Below are 16,357 nucleotides of genomic sequence, written 5' to 3'. Positions count from 1 at the left end.
AGGGTGGTCAAGAGTATAAACTTCTAGTTATAAAATAAATAAGTCCAACAGGTGTAATGTACAGCATGGTGACTATAGTTAATACCGTATTGTATATTTGAAAGTTGCTAAGAGAGGGTATCTTGGAAGTTCTTATCAGAAGGAAAAAAACTGTATGTGTGGTGACAAATGTTAACTAGATTTATTGTGGTGATCATTTCATGATATATACAACTACTGGATCATTATGTTATACACCTAAAACTAATATAACATGTTAACTATGTCTTAATTTTTAAAAAAAGGAAAGAAAACTAAATCAAGCTAATCAATCAATACAGGAGCAGAGAAAAATAGGTATAGAAAATACCATGTAAATAGAAAGCATAAAATAAGATAATAAATACAATATAGCAGTACTCACAATATATTAATTAGTCTAAATGTACTGATGAAAAGTCACAGACTGTCAGATTTGATGTAAAAAAACAAACCACCAACAAAATCCAGCTATATACTGTTTACAAGGAACATATCTAAGGCAAAAGGACATATGGAGTTTGGAAATAAAAAATGGAAAAAGATAAATCAGACAAATACTAACCAAAAATGGTAACAGAGCTATAGTACTGTTGAAAGCATTATGCAGGATAAAGATGGTCACTATGTTGTGATAAAAGGATAAAAAAAATTCATCAGGAGAATTTAGTAATGCTAAATGTCCATGCTCTTTTATAACATAACATCAAAATATAGAATGGAAATTTGGTAGAATTACACATTGATAAATCTATAATCAAGATAGACGATTTCAACACACATCTCACTAACTGATAGGTCAAGAAGACAGAATATCAGTAAGAACATGGAAGATTTAAAAATATAATTAAGAAATTCTATTTTGGTTATGTCTTCACTGGTCTAAAATCCTCCATGGCTCCGTATTACCTCTGGCCTCAAATCCAAATTCTTCCTATAATCAAAAAAGTATGGTACTGGCACAAAAACAGACACAAAGATCAATGGAACAGAAGAGAGAGCCCCAAAATAAACCCACACACTTACGGTCAATTAATCTATGACAAAGGAGGCAAGAATATACAATGGAGAAAACACAGTCTCTTCAATAAGTGGTGCTGGGAAAACTGGACAGTTACATGCAAAAGAATGAAATTAGAACAGTTTCTTACACCATACAAAAATAAACTCAAAATGGATTAAAGACCTAAATGTAAGACTGGAAACCATGAAACTCACAGAAGAAAACATAGGCAGAACACTCTTTGACATAAATTGTAGCAATATTTTTTTGGATCTGTCTCCTAAAGCAAAGGAAATAAAATGAAAAATAAACAAATGGAACCTAATTAGACTTAAAAGCTTTTGCACTGCAAAGGAAATCATTGACAAAACAAATAGACAACCCACTGAATGGGAGAAAATATTTGCTAATGATATGACTGAATAAGGGGTTAATATCCAAAATATATAAACACGGGAGAAAATATTTGCAAATGAAGCAACTGACAAAGGATTAATCTCCAAAATTTACAAGCAGCTCATACAGCTCAATACTAAAAAAACAAACAGCCCAGTCCAAAAATGGGCAGAATACCTAAATGGACATTTCTCCAAAGAGGATATACAGATTGCCAACAAACACATGAAAGGATGCTCAACATCACTAATCATTAGAGAAATGCAAATCAAAACTACAGTGAGGTATCACTTCACACCTGTCAGAATGGCCATCATCAAAAAATCTACAGACAATAAATGCTGGAGAGGGTGTGGAGAAAAGGGAACTCTCTTGCACTGTTGGTTAGAATGTAAACTGACACAGCCACTATGGAGAACAGTATGGAGGTTCCTTAAAAAACTAAAAATAGAACTAACACATGACCCAGCAATCCCACTACTGGTCATATACCCTGAGAAAACCATAATTCAAAAAGAGTCATATACCACAATGTTCACTGCAGCTCTATTTTCAATAGCCAGGACATGGAAGCAACCTAAGTGTCCATTGACAGATGAATGGATAAAGAAGATGTGGCACATATATACAATGGAATATTACTCAGCCATAAAAAGAAATGGAATTGAGTTATTTGTAGTGAGGTGGATAGACCTAGAGTCTGTCATACAGAGTAAAGTAAGTCAGAAAGAGAAAAACAAATACCGTATGCTAACACATATATATGGAATATAAAAAAAAAAAAAAAAGTTTCTGAAGAACCTAGGGGCAGGACAGGAATAAAGACGCACACGTAGAGAATGGACTTGAGGACACGGGGAGGGGGAAGGGTAAGCTGGGACGAAGTGAGAGAGTGGCATTGACATATATACACTACCAAATGTAAAATAGATAGCTAGTGGGAAGCAGCCGCATAGCACAGGGAGATCAGCTCGGTGCTTTGTGACCACCTAGAGGGGTGGGATAGGGAGGGTGGGAGGGAGATGCAAGAGGGAGGAGATATGGGGATATATGTATACATACAGCTGATTCACTTTGTTATAAAGCAGAAACTAACACACCGGGCTTCCCTGGTGGTGCAGTGGTTGAGAATCCGCCTGCCAATGCAGGGGACACGGGTTCGAGCCCTGGCCTGGTAAGATCCCACATGCCACGGAGTGACTAGGCCCGTGAGCCACAACTACTGAGTCTGCGCGTCTGGAGCCTGTGCTCCGCAACAAGAGAGGCCGCAACAGTGAGAGGCCCACGCAGCGCGATGAAGAGTGGCCCCCGCTTGCCACAACTAGAGAAAGCCCTCGCACAGAAACGAAGACCCAATACAGCCATAAATAAATTAAAAATAAATAAATAAATAAAGTGAATGATTTTTTAAAAAAAAGATTTCCTCAAAGGCCCTTGCAAGGTGCAGCTTTAAAAAAAAAAAAACAAACTAACTAACACACCATTGTAAAGCAATTATACTCCAATAAAGATGTTAAAACAATTATATATATACACATACATATATATATAAACAGCTCATACAACCCAACATCAGAGAAAAGAAAAAAAAAAACCCAACCCAATTAAAAAATGGGCAGAAGACCTGAACAGACATTTTTCCAAAGAAAACATACAGATGGCCAACAGGCACATGAAAAGATACTCAACACTGTTAATCATCAAAGAAATGCAAATTAAAACCTCAGTGAGATGTCACATCACACCTGTCAGAATGGCTATCATCAAAAAGACCACAAATAACAATGTTGGTGAGGATGTGGAGAAAAGGGAACTCTTGTACACTGTTCGTGGGAATGTAAATTGATGCAGTCACTGTGGAAAACAATATGGTGGTTTCTCAAAAAACTAAAATAGAACTACCATATGACCCAGCAATTCCACTCCTGATAAAATCTCCGAAAAAAATGAAAACACTAATTTGAAAAAATACATGCACTCCAATGTTCAGAGCAGCATTATTTACCATTGTCAAGATATGGAAGCAAGCTAAGTGTCCATCAACAGATGAATGTATAAAGAAGATGTAATATATATACACACACACACACACAATGGAATATTACTTAGCCACAAAAAGAATGAAATGTTGCTATTTGCAACAACATGGATAGACTTGGAGGGTATTATGCTTAGTGAAAAAAGTCAGACAAAGACAAAAAATGTGTGATATCACTCACACGTGGAATCTAAAAAATAAAACAAACTAGTGGATATAACAAAAAGGAAACAGACTCACACACATAGAGAACAAACTAGTAGGGAGAGGGACCAGGGGAGGGACAAGATAGGGGTATGGAATTTAGAGGTGCAAACTATTATGTATAAAATAAATAAGCTACAAGGATATATGGTACAACACAGGGAAGATGGCCAATATTTTAGAATAATCATAACTGGAGTTTAACCTTTACAAATTGTGAATCACTATGCTGTATACTTGTAACTTATATAATATTGTACATTAACTATATCTCAATTTTTAAAAAACTGAAAAAAAATCCAAATTCTTCCTCTTGATCCTAAAAGTGCTCCACATTTGGTACTGCTCTACTTATCTACCCAAGCTTATTAGCTTACTTCTTACCTAGCTTATTTCTTACAACACGGATCATCTATCCTAGACAAGCAAACTGCTAATGGACCAGAGAGAGGAAGCTCTATGGGGTAGTGCTTACGTAGCTGGGTTGGAATTAGACTGCAAAGATGCAGATCCTGGTTCTACCATTTACTAGCTGCATGACTTTGGGCAATTTACTTAATCCTTATGATCTTCAGTCTTCTCATCTATAAAATGAGGATACTGGTAACATCTACCTCCTAGGCCCACTGTGAAGATTTACAAAAATAATCATTTCCTGATACATTGTACTTGCTCCATAAATACTGGCTACATGTCTTTATTCATATCGCTACCATCTACTGGAATGACCCTCTTCCTCCTCCCATCTATTCAAATTCTATGCAGGCTCAAAGGCCAAGTTATTCTTCCATAAAATCTTCACCAGTTACTCCCTTCATTATCTCCCTCTTCTACAGTACACTAGTTCTCAACCTTGTAGGGGAAGGGTAGAGAGTCACAGAGGTCTTAGAGAATCTGATGGGGAAAAAAGAAGATCTTCTTAAGAGTCCTTTACAAACGCGTGTTTGAATAACTTATCTCCCACTCATAGAACTCTAAAACTGAGAAATAATGTTAGCCCATTTTTCAGATGAGATGATGATCCCTTGGGGAATCTGTCCCCAGGTAATCAGGCCAGAAATCACCAAGACTCATTCTCAGAATGATAATTACTAAACATGCCAGCAATTTTATTATATTTTATTCTATAGGAATACCTTGTTTTATTGTGCTTTGCTCTATCGTGCTTTGCAGATTCTGTTTTTTACCAATTGAAAAGTTTGTGGCAAACCTGAGTTATCAGATGATGGCTAGCATTTTTTAGCAAGAAACTGTTTTTAATTAAGGTATGCACACTGTTTTTTTAGACATAATGTTATTGCACACTTAATAGACTAAAGTATTGTCTAAACATAACTTTTATATGCATTGGGAAGCCAAAAAATTCATGTGACTTGATTTATTGCAGTATTCACTTTATTGCAGTGGTCTAGAACCAAACCCGCAGTCTCTCCGAGGTATGCCTGTACTTTACCTTCCTTGTACTGAAATTCTCTGACTAGCTTTCTCTGAAGCAACACCAAACTATGAAACACAAAATTGCCCCAATTTTATTATTTGAGGGAGTTAACTTTGAAGCTTTCTTTAAAACTTTTCTATAATTATAATAATCAAAGAACATCATCAGTTCTAGGTCTCAGGCCAGAAAAGATACAAATAAAGCCAATCCACCATCATCTTTCATTCCCAGACATGACTTTATAAATATAAATATTTTATAAACATTTTAAAATATAGCTTCTGTCTTCTTACCTACAAGAAATTTTTCCAGAACAACTAACAAATAGTAAAATAATCTACACTCTGCTCATTCTCTACCCTTTCTTCCAATTCTCAAAGAAGTTTAACGGTAAGCAAGAAAAAAAGAAAAAGGAAAAGCATCATGAATAACCTACGAAGCACAATAATCAACCTCCACGTTATTAAAAACTGATTAGCACATCTGTAGTCACAGTCTCCTTGTGCACACAGGAAGCTGTTTCACTATGTGGAGTCATACAACCAGCCTAGGAAATGAGATAAATGACTCAGGAAGAGGGGGAGGTTTGTAAATGGATACATCAGTCAAAAACTTTAATCAAAAACAAGGAGAGAAAGCACTTTATAAGAAAGTAATATTGGAGTATCTGAAGAGCATAAGTTTTTAACAAAAGAAAAGGATCATAGCGATGAATCGTAAAGGCCACCTAGTCAAAATCCTTCATTTTCCAGATGAATAAACTGAAGCCTGAGACCTAAACCATGGATTCCTTTGAAATCCACAGGCTTTCCAGAGAAGGGAATCTAGGAACCACCATAAGAAGGCAGCTTCCTCCCCAGCTGAAATTCACACTGTCTTGTATAATGAGGCAAATGAAATAAATACTGGAAAATGCCAGGAACATTATTTATACATTCTAAATAATAACTCCTACTTAGGCCTCAGGGGAGAGTACACACACCACAAGCAACTGGATATTCTGGATTACCAAATGCCCAGGGAGCTGGCTTAGACTGCAGTGCACTCCTGGGGTGCTGACAAGGATGCAGTCACACACCTACTTGCCACTCGGAGATCATTTCCTTTGTCGTCTTCCTTTGGCAAGTAAAAAGACCTAGAAAAAAGAAAAGTGTACGCTACAGAATTTACCATATACAGGGTCATACTTTTTAGGTTTTCCACTTGTTGTTTTCGTTTTTCACAGACATGTTCTAAAAAAATAATGGGTTAATAATGTTTAGAAACAATTTTTGGTTAAGAGGGCCAAGAATTAATGTTTATTTGGCATAGTGATAACTTCCCTGCGCATTCTTTTTTTTTAAAATAAATTTATTTATTTATTTATTTATGGCTGCGTTGGGTCTTCGTTGATGTGCGCAGCTTTCTCTTGTTGGGGCGAGCGGGGGCTACCGTACATTGCGGTGTGCGGGCTTCTCATTGGCGTGGCTTCTCTTGTTACAGAGCACGGACTCTAGGAGTGCGGGCTTCAGTAGCGCGCAGGCTCAGTAGTTGTGGTGCACAGGCTTAGCTGCTCCGCGGCATGTGGGATCTTCCTCGACCAGGGCTCGAACCTGTGTCCCCTGACTTGGCAGGCAGATTCTCAACCAGTGCACCACCAGGGAAGCCCCCTACTCATTCCTGATATTGCTCATGTGGGAAATTTAGAAGAACATTTTGATTGGCGGATCGGTGTATGTTCACACATGGTCTATAACTGCAAAGACAAATCAAAGGCCGTGTGGTGATGCAGTTGCTTTCTTTAGGGGAACGGCATTCAGGACTCGGTTGCCTAATTGGGAGTAAATCACTTTCAAGTCATTTAGAAAAACTGTTCAGATTTTATCGCCTTAAGAAAAACACAAAAAAGATTTCTTACTCATTGCCATTTTACTTTTGTAAGTTAAAACAGAATAGAAAATGATCGTTTAATAAATGGATCTAAATTTTTCTGTTACTGGACTCTAAGTACAAATATCCGTAAAATTCTGGACCTTCGGCTTTCCTTTGTATATCACTCTTTCATTTTTATATTGAACTCTAAATCTAAAGCCAATTTCATTCCCTTGGGATTTGGTGATGAAGTCTTATGAATGAAAACCATCAGCCCAGCAGCGCTTGCTCAACTCACAGGTGATCAAGATTTTGGCAAATGCCGTTTTCTGAAGTGCAACCATTGTGTATTTTACAGAGAACAAAACTACTTACATCAGTTCTAAAATGCTACCATCATTTTTTTTGCCCTAAAATCCAAAGTTCCTTCTAGGCAAATGTACAATGTTCAATCTGCTTCTCCACTAACTGCACAAAACCTTAACACTGTATCTTTTTCCTTTTTAAAACGAAATAATAGATTTTGTGTATGGGTTTCTGACCAAAAACCGAAGTACATGAATACACAGATTTTTATCTATGATTAAGAAATTTTCAAAATTAAATTTTCACTTCAAGTACTTCCAAGTTAAATTATAAATCAGTTAAAAATGAACCATGTAGAAATAATGTAAGTGTTTTAAGGGTCCTTTTCTGTTATTTTATCAAATTACTGGAACATTGGATTTCCTAGACAAAAATACTCAAATTAACTATGTTCACAGCAGGATTAAAGAATGGTTGAATCATCCCTAATGATTTCCTTTACCAAAAAGGGGCAACTGAGAAATGTTTAGCAAGTAAATCTAAGTTAATCAAAAGAATGAAGAAAGAAATTGCTTACAAAAATGTTTTACTGACCAAACTAGTTGTGTTTTGAGGGAACCTGAAAGGTAGTACTTTCACGTGTTTAACCTTCTTGCCCACGGTTGGGGGGAGGGGAATCTCCCTATAGGTTACACTGCTACAAAAACATAATTGTTGCTTTTTCTGTCCTGTCCCTCATTTTTGCCTTTCTTGAGAAAAGTTCTTAAGGCTCTAGAAAATAGCTAAGATGGAAAATAGGAGTGGGTAAGAAATATCTGGAAAACAAGCTAAGGAGCAGTATCATCCCATGTGAGTAAAAAGAGTAGTTTGGGGCCAGATCACAAACATCCAAGACCAAGAACAAGGTAGAGAAGGGAGTTTTTGAGGAAGGAGAAGAGTGATTTGGCCAGATCTGTGGAAGATAAATCCTCTAGACTAGCTCAAAGAGAGAACGAAGTAAGGAAACGCTTAGGATGCTCCAGGGATAGGTCCCCGGGTATCAGTCAAGGTCCTGGCAGGAAACAGGTAGCAGTCAGGCTGGGTAATTTAAGATCAACAAAGGCAATACTACAAGAATGTAGACATGGCTTAAGGAAATTCACAAAGGATAGGACTACAATGGCAAAAGCCATAACCACTCCGAGGCCTGCAGGAACCAGGGGAATAATTAGAGTAGCTGGGAGAGGGTGCTGCATGGAGAGAGCTGCCTGACTGGAGCTATGGCCTTTTAGAGGAACCAGCCAACCCACAGTAATAACCGCAGAGGGCTAGGGACAAACATGCCCTCTCCTCTCCCTCTTCACATCCTCTGATCTTCTGTCACTGCCTCCTCTGGCTGCACGCATCTGGAAGCCAGGGGCAGGAGCAGAGTGGAGAGAGCACCGGGAGAAGTAGATAGAAGAGTCCCAGTCTAGGGGTAAGGTCACGGTAGTGGGAATGAGAAAGCAGCAATACAGAGACAAATTTAATAGGACTTTTAGACCGATTGAATTTAGAGATGGGAAGAGAAAAGCCAAGGATGACATCACAGGTTCAAGCCTTGCTAGACTAGAATGGATGATTACATCAACTGAGCCTGTTTTTACTAGCCGTTGTATTCCCAACACCCAGCACAATGCCTTGGTCATGAAAAACCTTCTATAAACATTTGTTGGAGGGGAAAAAAGGTGGATGGATGATGGAAGAAGCAAATTTTCAGGAAGATGATGTGTTATGTAGTCTTAGACACACTGAGTTTAGAGTATGGTAGAAGAGCCCAGCAGGTGGTTGGAGATTTGAGTCCAGAGCTCTGAAAAGAAAAGGGAGAAAGATGTACCTCTAAGAATCATCTGCACAGAAGTGGCAGCTGACACAATGAGAGTGGATGAAATGGCATAGAGAGCAGGTATAAAGAGAAAAGAAGTGGGGTCTGATGACCAAACTGGGGATCTATCTGCAATATGGGACAAAGGAAGAAAGACACGGAAAAACCAACAAAAGGAAAAGACAATATTTACAACCTTTTGCCGTACTGTTATATTATATTCACATATATCTGCACATCCCTGGTAAGCTCTCTTTTTCTTAACACTGCACAATCTTGCCCAACATAAAGATGATACAAATGCAAGCTGGAGACCAGCACATACCTATCTGCCTCAATAAGATATTTTTTAAAGCCCCAAATCCCGGTCTTACTAGTTTTGCTCACCTTGAATCTAACAGCCAATATTAATCCCTTTTTAATTTAGAAATTAGGCTTATTCTTTCAAGCAACCATGTACTGAATACCTATTATGTACCCAGCACTATGCTCAGCAAAGTGGAAGTAAAAATCAGTCTCCAGTCATCAAGGAAATTAAAATCGACTTGGATTATAAAGAAACGAGCACAAAACAAAGTTCGGTTAAGAGCTGACCTATATGATTCGAACCAAATAGCATTTCATCCAGTGAGAATACCATCCAATGCCTATCGACATCTGCTCTTTTTTTCCCCTAACTCAGAAGATTGACAAAGGAACTAAATTCTACACAGCTGTACTTCCTATTTAAGGCCCAACCATGCCATATTGTAAATTTCTCTTAACCTTTCTTTCTTCCCCACTGTTCCATAAGGTCTCCATAATCTTTGTATCTAGTGTCTCAAACATGGTAGTCATTCAAATGTTTGTTAAATGAATGAATTAATCAGAAGCTAAGCCAAGCCCAGAACAGCCGTATCAGTGTCCTTAACACTCTCCTATGGCAAATCCCAAAAGCTTTAAGGGTCAAGGAAGTTACCTAATATGACCTTTGACCTGGCCTTGGCCCCATGGGATGATTGGTATTAAAGACTTGGTGTTGAGTGTTAAGACAAAGGCTCAGAAAAACCCCAGCAAATCTTAAAATGCTTTTAGAAAAGAGGAAGAAAGAATATTAGAGCCCAATTCCTGAGGCATAAAATGTGCTCACTAAATGTTTGATGAGTGAATGAACAAAGGAGAGCTGAAGAATGCCAATGAGCTCAAGAAGAGACCAAACTCAGGGGGGCAGGTGTGATAGGTGGGGCTGTATCTAAAGCCCTCTCTAGCTGACACTCAACTGAATCTATTTCCTAACTAACGGCTATTATGTCCATTTCTATGGATTAATTCTCCAGCTAACCCCTTCTTCACTAATCCCAACTTCCCATTAAAGGAAAACAAATCCTGTAAACCACACAATCATCAGTGCCTCCTACACTGGACTGTACATATTCATCACCTAGATATTTTGTTAAAATGAAGGTTTTGAATCATTATGTCTGGGGTGAAGCCAGAGATTCTGCATCTCTAACGAGTTCCCAGGTGATGCTATACTGCTGGTCGACAGACCATACTTTTCCAGCATCAAGAGCCTAGAAGAAATTGCAGAGAATATGTATGTAGTCTTAAAGTCACAGGTAAGATACCTCCTGCTCCCACACTTCCTAGTTGTAAAATCTTAGACAAGTCATTTTACTGAGCCTGCCTTTGGAATATGGTGCTTACTATGTACCAGGAACTAATGCTGCAAATTTATCAACTTATGAATAGGACTTAAACAACCTGTCCAATGTGGATACAATAAACTCAGATCTTATTCTAGGAGTTTGATTCAAGAACGTGGTGCTCAGAGCTTCCCTGGTGGGGCAGTGGTTAACAATCTGCCTGCCAATGCAGGGGACACGGGTTCGGGCCCTGGTCTGGGAAGATCCCACATGCCGCGGAGCAACTAAGCCCGTGCGCCACAACTACTGAGCCTGCGCGTCTGGAGCTTGTGCTCCGCAACGGGAGAGGCCGCGATAGTGAGAGGCCCGCGCACCGCGATGAAGAGTGGCCCCCGCTCGCCACAGCTGGAGAAAGCCCTCGCACAGAAACGGAGACCCAACACAGCCAAAAATAAATATAAATAAATAAATAAATAAATAAAAAGAACCTGGTGCTTAATCACTGTATAAGATTGCCTTTTCAGCATAGCTCCCAGAGCCATTATGAAGATTAAATAATAATTGGTACTTAGCTCACATTATTGAGCACTCATAGGCTCCAGACCTCTGTGTAAGCTCCCTTGGGAGCATATTAACTCATTTATCTTCATGGCAGCCCTAAGAGGCAGGTACTATTAGTATCCCCATCGTACAGGTTTTAAAATAGGCCCAAAGAAGTTAAACAGCTGAAGGTCAAACACTAGTGCGGTCAAGGTCGGAATCCAGGCAGTCTCATGGCAGAGCCCGGCGCTCTTCTGCCACAAGCCAGCAGAGGATGCGGCCTAAGGCTCCGGGGACCAGATATCAGCTCGCCCACTCAGGGCGGTCTAACTGCCAGGTCCGCTCACTCCCAAAGCAAACCAAGCCCTCGTCTACACGTAGCTTTACGTACATCTGTGGGAAGTGTCTTTCTCGGCCCACACGCCGGACCCCCATGAACAGGTCAGGGTTCTGGCGAAAAATAATTTGTCAAGTCCTAAGAAGAACTGATTGGCTAAACACCTTGAGAACTGACTTACACTTAAACTGTAACACAGTCGCTCCGGGACCCCCTTAATCTGCGGTCCCCAAAACGTGCACCGCAGTCTGGACTCCGCGCGCCTACTCCGCCTACATCCGGGCTGGAGCCCAAGGGCCGCCTCTAATCCCATTTGCTCTCCAACACCGCCCTCTGCCGGCCTTTCCTTGGGTTGCCGGCATTGTGAGTCCCTTCCGGGTGTCCCGGAAGCGGAGCTTTCTCTTCCGGGACGAGCGTCTGGGCGACCGCACGTGGTTGTAGTGCCGGGGCTTGAACCTAGCTGGCAGAGAAGTGATTGCAACTGTCTCCCAGAGAGAGGGAGCCGAGCCGGAGCCATGGAGGGCCAGAGCGTGGAGGAGCTGCTGGCAAAGGCGGAGCGGGACGAGGCAGAGAAGCTGCAGCGCATCACGGTGCACAAGGAACTGGAGCTGGAGTTCGACCTGGGTAACCTGCTGGCCTCGGACCGGAACCCTCCGACCGGGCTGCGGCACGCGGGACCCACGCAGGAGGCCGAGCTGCGGGCCCTGGCGCGGGACAACACGCAGCTGCTAATCAACCAGCTGTGGCAGCTGCCCACCGATCGTGTGGAGGAGGCGCTGGTGGCGCGGCTGCCGGAGCCCACCACTCGTCTGCCGCGCGAGAAGCCGGTACCCCGGCCGCGGCCGCTTACACGCTGGCAGCAGTTTGCGCGCCTCAAGGGCATCCGTCCCAAGAAGAAGACCAATCTGGTGTGGGACGAGGGGAGCGGCCAGTGGCGCCGCCGCTGGGGCTACCAGCGCGCCCGCGACGACACCAAGGAATGGTTGATCGAGGTGCCCGGGAATGCCGACCCCATGGAGGACCAGTTCGCCAAGCGCATTCAGGCTAAGAAGGAACGGGTGGCCAAGAACGAGCTGAACCGGCTGCGTAACCTGGCCCGCGCGCACAAGAGGCAGCTGCCCAGCGCGGCCGGCCTGCACCCTACCGGACACCAGAGTAAGGAGGAGCTGGGCCGCGCCGTGCAGGTGGCCAAGGTCTCCACCGCCTCTGTGGGGCGCTTCCAGGAGCGCCTGCCCAAGGAGAAGGCGCCCCGGGTCTCTGGAAAGAAGAGGAAGTTTCAGCCTCTTTTCGGGGACTTTGCAGCCGAGAAAAAGAGCCAGTTGGAGATGCTGCGAATAATGAACAGCAAGAAGCCTCAGTTGGACGTTACCAGGGCCACCAATAAGCAGATGAGGGAGGAGGACCAGGAAGAGGCGGCTAAGAGGAGGAAAATGAGTCAGAAGGGCAAGAGAAAGGGGGGCCGACAGGGTCCTGGGGGTAAGAGGAAAGGGGGCCCGCCCAGCCAAGGAGGGACGAGGAAAGGGGGCCCACCCAGCCAAGGAGGGACGAGGAAAGGGGGCCCACCCAGCCAAGGAGGGAAGAGGAAAGGGGGCTTGGGAGGCAAGATGAATTCCGGGCGGCCTGGCTTGAGTGGCAAGAGAAAAGGAGGGCAACACCAAGGAGGAAAGAGGAGGAAGTAAATTTCACCCTCGGACCTGCTTGTAAACCAAGAACTGTACTTGATGTTAAGTTCTAGGTACAGTAGGGGGATGCAGAAGATGGGGCCACTGCCTGCATCGAGCTTCAGGTTAAAGGGCTAGGCTTGCCTTCCTCTGAAGATGGTTGTAAATGTTTGATTCGACAAATTAATGCATTTCCCACAACTAAAACTTTTGCTGGAGATTAAAGGATGTATTTAAGGACATACGAATTAGGGAAAGAATTTGTGGAAACTAGGAGTGAGTTCTGTTTTTAAACAGCCATTTTTTTTTTCTCTTTAAACTTTGGATGGGGTGTAAGGGAGAGAGCTGGTCATATTTCAGAGACTTTTAATAGATTGGTTTCTGCATTATTTTGATAACAAGCTTGTGTATTTATCAAAGGAGGGAGACAGGTTACATTTTCAGAACTGTTGTAAAGGTTATTTAATAGAACTGTCTGTGTGTAATGTTGCCTTTAACTTTTTGGCTACTGGTACAAATCTTAAGTAAAGCTTGTGACCTGGATACCTGGCACAGATTATTTTCATTTACTTTCTAGAAAGCATAGCAGCTAAATTATGATTTCAGCGAGACCACTTTTATTAGAAAAGCTCATACTTCTTTTGGTATCAGATATAATATTGAAAGTGTAGTACAACTGGTGCCTCTTTCAACACTGAAAACATTAATTTGCTGTAAATGATAAACTGGGGCTTCACTAAATAATAGTAATAATCCTCATTAATCCTAATTTTATACTTAAATCTTTATCAACATCTATGTCCCCAGTTTTTTTAAAGCTTCAGGTAGGTCTGTTTGGGGAAGAGAGAAAGAAACAAAGTCCTTACTTGGAACATTACCTTTTGATTCATTTGTCAAATTGACCTGAGCTGGTTTGATTAGGAGGTGAAATGTTTACAGCTATTCTGGGTCTCTTTCCCTAATTGATATCAGTAACTCATCTTCGTAAAAATAAATATCTCCTGAAAAGGATTCATAGTACATCTAGAATGGGGGGCGGTAGTGCTTTTTTGCTGCTGTTTAGGTCTGGGGAGCCACTCTACTCTTGCTTTTTGGTCTGACAATTGATAGGAAATTAAAATTGAGAGATCGTTTGTCTCATTTTTTCAATGTTGTCTCTTTATAAGTTACTTTTAGAAATTGCTAGGAAAGAAAAGATTAATTCAGATTTCATAATAGGTTACTAAAACACAGATGTTCAATTGTTACTGTCTTAAAATACTTTGTGATAAAGTTAACTTTGCCATCATTGATCATTGTTTCCACTGGGACCTGGAAACTTGGAGCTGCTAATCCCTGGCCCTCCCTCCCCACATAACCGTGGAAACTTTTTAACTACTGATAAAACCATTTAATGGGTATCCTGAACAACTTCATCAAAAGCCAAACCATTCATAGACCATTTAACACCTTTTAAATTCTTCTCAACTGTCCGGGATTTTTTGTTGTTGTTACTGTTTTGTTTGGGAATTTTTCTGGCTTTCGTTTTGTGACTAGCAGTTGGACGCAATACTGGCCTTGTAAAAAAAAAAAAAAAAAGACCCTCGGGCTTTTTGCAAAGTTCTTGTTTACCGTTAAAACAAATTTAAATGCAATGTCTTAATTTATTCCGAAAATACTCTGAGAAGCCAAAATAGCATTTTAAAGGAGTCAGAGTGGAAAAAGAATGCCCTTGTTTCTCCCTTTCCCCACGTCCCCGACTTGTGAAATGGAGCGTTTTATATAGAGACTTAGGAAAGTACCCTAAATCCCTACGGAGCAGTTACCTGTGTGGCAATTTCAAAGGTGGATGGTGAGACTTTGCAGCTGGGGCGCTCGTAGTTCCGACTGGTGGGAAAATGGTCCTCCGCCAAGGGCTGTCGCTGGCGCCGGAGACCGCGGCGCGGGTGGGCGGGCGCGGCGGGGGTGGGCGGAGGAGAGGCGGCGGCCGGGATTGGCCGGCGGCGGGGGGGGCGGGGCCGTGGAGAGGAGCACTCCGCGCAGCCATGGCCGCTCCTCGCGACAGAGTAGCGCACTTGCTGAGGCAACTGCAACGCGCAGCGTGAGTGCGGGCGGCGCGGGTTGGCGGGCAGGGGATCGGAGGGTGCGGCCGAGCCCACGCAGCCCCCGGGGAGCAACCCGCCCGGGCCGGCACATTCTCCTTCGTGTCACTTTTGAGAATTTGGGGACCGCATACCGCAGTGCGCGGCGGCCTGGACGGCGCTGTGTGCCAAGCAGCCAAGCAGCCAAACCGCCAAGCGCGGCGCGGTGAGGCTGCTATTCCTCTGCCTGATCTGCGGTTTAGGAAAGTAAGGCCCAGAGAGGAGAGCGCCTGGTCCCAGATCTACACAGGCAGCGGAGAGCTTGGAACAGTGACCCAGAGAAATGCATGTATCCAATCAACACATATGTATCGGGTGTATGTAATGTGCCCAAAACTATTCTAGGTGCCGGGGATACAAAGACGAAAGACTCTGCAGCAAAGTCTAGCAGGGAATTGCATGAGGGGACAGGAGTGAAACGGGCCTCTGCAGAATGCAGCGGACAGAGGGTGTAGGAGAAAGAGAGGGATGAGAGAAATCACCAGGAGCTTGACTCCCTGGCATGTACCGGGCAGTCAGGGTATTAAACGTTATGACACGTCTGACTCGCCCTCCAGAAATGCCGGGTACATAGTAGCTGCCTGATAAATACTAGTTGAATGTGCAGGTGCACAAGTCCGCCTGGGAACACATGGGGAAAACATGAGCTAACAGGTGGAGATAAATAGGGGGAAAGGAGGGGACTAAAGAGGAATTTCAGGCAAAGGGAAGAGCAACACCAGAGGCAAAAGCCGTAGTTCCAGGATCTAAAAGTAGCTAAAGACTGGACCTACCTTTATAGGAGGACGTGAGGAAAGAAAAAACAGATGGCGAAAGACCACGAATTAGAAAATAGCCAAATTTACTGGGCACTTACCAAGCACAGGGCGCTGTCCTACACACTTTACATGTACTACTACTAATAACTCTAATCCTTATGACAACGCTATGCCAAGCTGTATTATTATCCTCCTATTACAGATAAAGAAAGGCATGGA

The 16,357-nt window shown here is 42.3% G+C and overlaps 2 protein-coding genes and 1 long non-coding RNA gene across 9 annotated transcripts in view; 2 read left to right on the top strand and 1 right to left on the bottom strand.

Moving 5' to 3' along the window:
• Positions 1 to 11,926, bottom strand: part of LOC103002127 (uncharacterized) — a 92,401-nt gene extending 80,475 nt beyond the window's left edge. The window contains exons 1-2 of one of the 2 annotated variants that reach the window (XR_451251.2): positions 11,781 to 11,926; positions 6,107 to 6,232 (exon numbers count right to left, since the gene is read on the bottom strand). This is a non-coding gene — a long non-coding RNA (uncharacterized LOC103002127). The remainder of the gene's footprint in view (positions 1 to 6,106; positions 6,233 to 11,780) is intronic. The other variant, XR_003623659.2, reaches the window with a different exon arrangement.
• Positions 11,927 to 12,010: 84 nt separating this feature from the next.
• Positions 12,011 to 13,803, top strand: RRS1 (ribosome biogenesis regulator 1 homolog). The gene has a single exon (XM_007198689.2). It carries the CDS (start codon positions 12,115 to 12,117, stop codon positions 13,276 to 13,278), a length of 1,164 nt encoding a protein of 387 aa, XP_007198751.2. The 5' UTR covers positions 12,011 to 12,114; the 3' UTR covers positions 13,279 to 13,803.
• A 1,459-nt stretch (positions 13,804 to 15,262) lies between these two features.
• Positions 15,263 to 16,357, top strand: part of ADHFE1 (alcohol dehydrogenase iron containing 1) — a 33,561-nt gene continuing 32,466 nt past the window's right edge. For 5 of the 6 annotated variants that reach the window (XR_009005817.1, XR_009005818.1, XR_009005816.1 and 2 more), the window contains exon 1: positions 15,263 to 15,340. Coding sequence is in view for 2 of the 6 variants with exons in the window: in XM_057532280.1 (XP_057388263.1) it covers positions 15,285 to 15,340 (56 nt within the window). In the remaining 4 variants the exon portion in view is untranslated. The remainder of the gene's footprint in view (positions 15,341 to 16,357) is intronic. The other variant, XM_057532279.1, reaches the window with a different exon arrangement.

The sequence above is a fragment of the Balaenoptera acutorostrata genome, chromosome 17 (assembly GCF_949987535.1).
Source record: "Balaenoptera acutorostrata chromosome 17, mBalAcu1.1, whole genome shotgun sequence".
Lineage (NCBI taxonomy): Eukaryota > Metazoa > Chordata > Mammalia > Artiodactyla > Balaenopteridae > Balaenoptera > Balaenoptera acutorostrata.
The sequence above is the reverse complement of the archived record's forward strand: the minus strand, read 5'-3'. Positions and strand labels throughout refer to the sequence as shown.